Source organism: Neltuma alba, unplaced genomic scaffold (genome assembly GCF_004799145.2).
Source record: "Neltuma alba isolate B1F8T4 unplaced genomic scaffold, ASM479914v2 tig00012090_pilon, whole genome shotgun sequence".
Classification (NCBI taxonomy): Eukaryota; Viridiplantae; Streptophyta; class Magnoliopsida; order Fabales; family Fabaceae; genus Neltuma; species Neltuma alba.
The window spans coordinates 35574-38848 of record NW_021636648.1 but is presented as its reverse complement, the minus strand read 5'-3'; the positions used below and the strand labels follow the sequence as shown (position 1 = coordinate 38848).

The 3275-nt window shown below is 45.8% G+C and overlaps 1 protein-coding gene across 1 annotated transcript; it reads right to left on the bottom strand.

Moving 5' to 3' along the window:
- LOC114722358 (probable indole-3-acetic acid-amido synthetase GH3.1) lies at positions 1-2344 on the bottom strand. Its single transcript, XM_028908375.1, has 3 exons — positions 2021-2344; positions 1784-1885; positions 1-1657 (listed from the first exon to the last, which is right to left on the bottom strand). Exons 1-3 carry the CDS (start codon positions 2338-2340, stop codon positions 277-279), a joined length of 1803 nt encoding a protein of 600 aa, XP_028764208.1. The 5' UTR covers positions 2341-2344; the 3' UTR covers positions 1-276.
- Between the last annotated feature and the right edge of the window lie 931 nt (positions 2345-3275).

The window sequence follows — 3275 nt, the reverse complement described above, 5'->3', positions numbered from 1 at the left end:
TTTCATACAATATGGAACAAAAGCATCATCTACTGTGCACCCCATTTTTGAACTTATTTTCACAGACACATACAAAAGCACAATTCGCTCTATTCAATAAAGCCACAACGAAAGAAGAAAAAAAGGAAGAGAAAGGGGAATTTCACTTGTAAAAAGATACATGAAATCAAATTAACTAGGACTAAAGCTCACTCACGGACGGTAGGTACACTTTCAAAAGATGCATAAGCCCTGTTCGTTGCTTTGATATTTTTTTTTTCCCCCCATTCAGATTTATCAATGACGACGTTCGGGAGTCCAGTGGGGAGCAGCTGGGCTAAAATGAACAGAGACCACTCTAGAGTCGAGTAGTTCCATTATGGGCGTGAAACTAACACACCTCGGTACTTTGTACTGGTTGATAGAGGCACCCCTTGAGATGGCGTAATCCATCAGTTCCTCAAAGGTGCCATTCTTCACCACTCGTATCTCTAACGGTCCAATAGAGTGGTCCGCGACTCTGCCTTGTCTATAAACCGAGTTGAGGCTCTCTTCCATCGCTAGGCAGCACTGGTTCAGCACTTCATTGGTAGGCGGGTTAGAGGGGTCCTTCATCAACAATTCCCAGTAAATAACATAATGTCCCGGAATACTCTTCGTGTCAGCAAAGCTCGTATACTCCACAACGCTGGTCTTGAATTCTTTCAGTAACACCGAGGCGTTTTCGATGGACTTTTGCAGCTCGGCCTCGTCGGTTTTGTCGGAGTCAATGCTCAAGAGCACGTTTTTTCGCCTCACGAACCGGAACTGTGGGGCTTTGTTGTGGAATCCCGTGACTTGGAGGATATCGCCCACACGGTAACGGCACAGGCCAGAGTAGGTGGTGATAACGAGCTCGTAGTATTTACCAACTTCGAGGTCGGCTAGGTCCACAAGGCGAGGCGGCGGGTCTCGTGAGAGAGTCGAAGGGGACGATGAATCATCATGTGGCAAGAACTCGAAGTAACCCATGTTTGGCATGATGGTATAGGACACCTCAGAAGGCTTGCAAATAGGGTTTAGGTTAAGCCCAAAGTAACACTCGGAAGACGCGTACATGGTACAAACCTTAGGCAAGCCACCACTGTAATAGTCCAGGGTGGGAATATACTGAGCCATAGCACCCGTGACGATCACGTCAAGGTACTTCGTGTTAGGCCAGATTCTGGTGATAATGCCTTCCCAGTTCCCACCGGAGCATTCTTTTGTTATGAAGTCTGCGAGTTCTGGATCGGGTTTCAAGATCTTGGCCATGGAATCCTTGACGGAAGGGTCGGTGATTTTGGGGTTGAGGGTTCCGGCGGAGATATCAAGGGCTAGTTGTTGCCAGTTCAGCTGAAGGAATCGGATGGCTCTGAGAAGGCCAGAGGCAAAAACGGCTCCAACTCTAAGAACTTCGTGGCGCATGATGAGGCCGCATAACATCTGGGTGTACATGCTTTGGAAGGAATCGGGGCAAAGTATGGCTTCGTTTGGGCTAGTGTACACATTGTATGGGTCATAGGGTCTGTTCTTGAACTGTTGGCTCTTGTAATAGCTTGTGAGCACAGGACGAGCCACTAGTCCTCCTGGAGTCTTCGTCTCCGCCTTGATAAACAGAAAGTACAGGCCCTTCCCTTTGTCTAACCCCGGCATGTACCTTCATAATAGTTAGATTAATAAAAAATAATTAATAATGATTACCGCATTAGTTGCAGACTCCAACATTTAAGGAATAAATGCGATAAGAACAAAAATGAAAACGGAAAGTCAAAGAGAAACGCACAGGTTCATGACAGGCATCAGAAGACTGTACAGTAACTGACGACGGTCCATCTCTTCACCGGTGGTTGGTATTAATTTTCTTTCACCCGCTGATGTCCCAGAACTGCGGTTACAACAGTTATGGTTTATGTCAGTTATTCAAAATGCAGATTTAGATTTAAAGAATAAAAGAATAATAATAAAGAAATATAAACTACAATAATGCGGAGAAAGGGAAAATTAAATGACGACGACTAACCTAGTGAGGAACTCGGAGATTGGGTGAGAGGAAAAGATGGAGGAGCGATCGCCATTAGCGACGCGTTGGATATCAGGCTGCAAATCCTCGTACGTGACAACAGGAACCTTGGACTTAAAAGTGTCTCGGTCCGTGGCTCCATTGAGCTGAAACCGCCGGAGATACTCCGTGTCGGCGTTTCGGCTCAGTATCTCGCACAAAACCCTCTCTTGGACCGAATCAGTGTTGTGGGTCATCTCTTGAATGAACTGCAAAGCCTTAACGTCCTTCTCACCGGCTGGAGGTCCGAGAGGGGATGGCAAACCACAGTCAATGGCCATGATGAGGTAGTAATAAGCACAGCAATAGCGCAAGAAAGAGAATGAGGTTTCGAGGCGGCTAGCTCAGTGATGGATGGTATGGGGGAAAGGGCGAGAGGCCTTTTTATAATGGTGTTAGACTTGGACAAAAAAATGTGCCATGTCATAGTCCACGTCACACAGTGCCACGTTGGCAGGCCGGAGCGACATAGTACTTCGAAAGGACGCTGGCGGAAGGAGGGACGCCGATTCAGAGAGACAAAAGATTAATCCATTTTATATACTGCAGTTTCACTGGGAGACATGTGGGCCATAAAACACGGAGGGATGATTACCGTGGGCCGACAGGTGGGGCCCAGTGTTTCGCCAGGTCAGTCCGTAAATTGCCCACGACTGCTGGTCAGATGAGCCACGCTGCCTTTTGCGCTTTCAGTGCGAAAAAGATAGATGCCGACTCAACCCAGAATAGCGAGTTCCAGTTAGGCAGCAGCGGCCCAAGTTAATGGCATTTATCTCCTTGCGTGGATAATTATAAATAATAAAACTAAGTTTTTCTCTTGGGGGGGGGGGGTTTGAAATAGTTTTCTTTTTTCAACATCACAAGATTAAGGTCTTAATCATATTTTAGAAATGTATCGCGGTGCAGCGATCACATGGAGATGACATTAAGGGGGTGTTTGGATGCCCTTAAAATCACTTTTCAGAAGCACTTTTCCGCAAATCAAGGCAATCTCTTCCACATATTTGCTTCGTATACCGTAAAAGCACTTCTGAAACTATGGTTTTGATCTTATCCAAACACCCCCTAAATAAAGATATGAATGCGCGAAGTTTGATTTGATCTTGATAGAATTATATTTGAGATTTTTTTTCTTTTCTGGTGCTGGTTCTTCGCGTCTCTAGCTAATGTGTGGGCAATTTTTTATCCAGAGGGTAGGTGAATGGTTTAATTCTTT

What these genes read in the sequence shown, in the direction of transcription:
- LOC114722358 (XM_028908375.1), bottom strand. Translation starts at nt 2,340, where the DNA reads ATGGCCATTGACTGTGGTTTGCCATCCCCTCTCGGACCTCCAGCCGGT. An exon ending in ATCTCCGAGTTCCTCACTAG is followed by an intron (nt 1,886 to 2,020) that starts GTTAGTCGTCGT and finishes TTGTAACCGCAG; the next exon opens with TTCTGGGACATCAGCGGGTG. An exon ending in CTGATGCCTGTCATGAACCT is followed by an intron (nt 1,658 to 1,783) that starts GTGCGTTTCTCT and finishes ACTATTATGAAG; the next exon opens with GTACATGCCGGGGTTAGACA.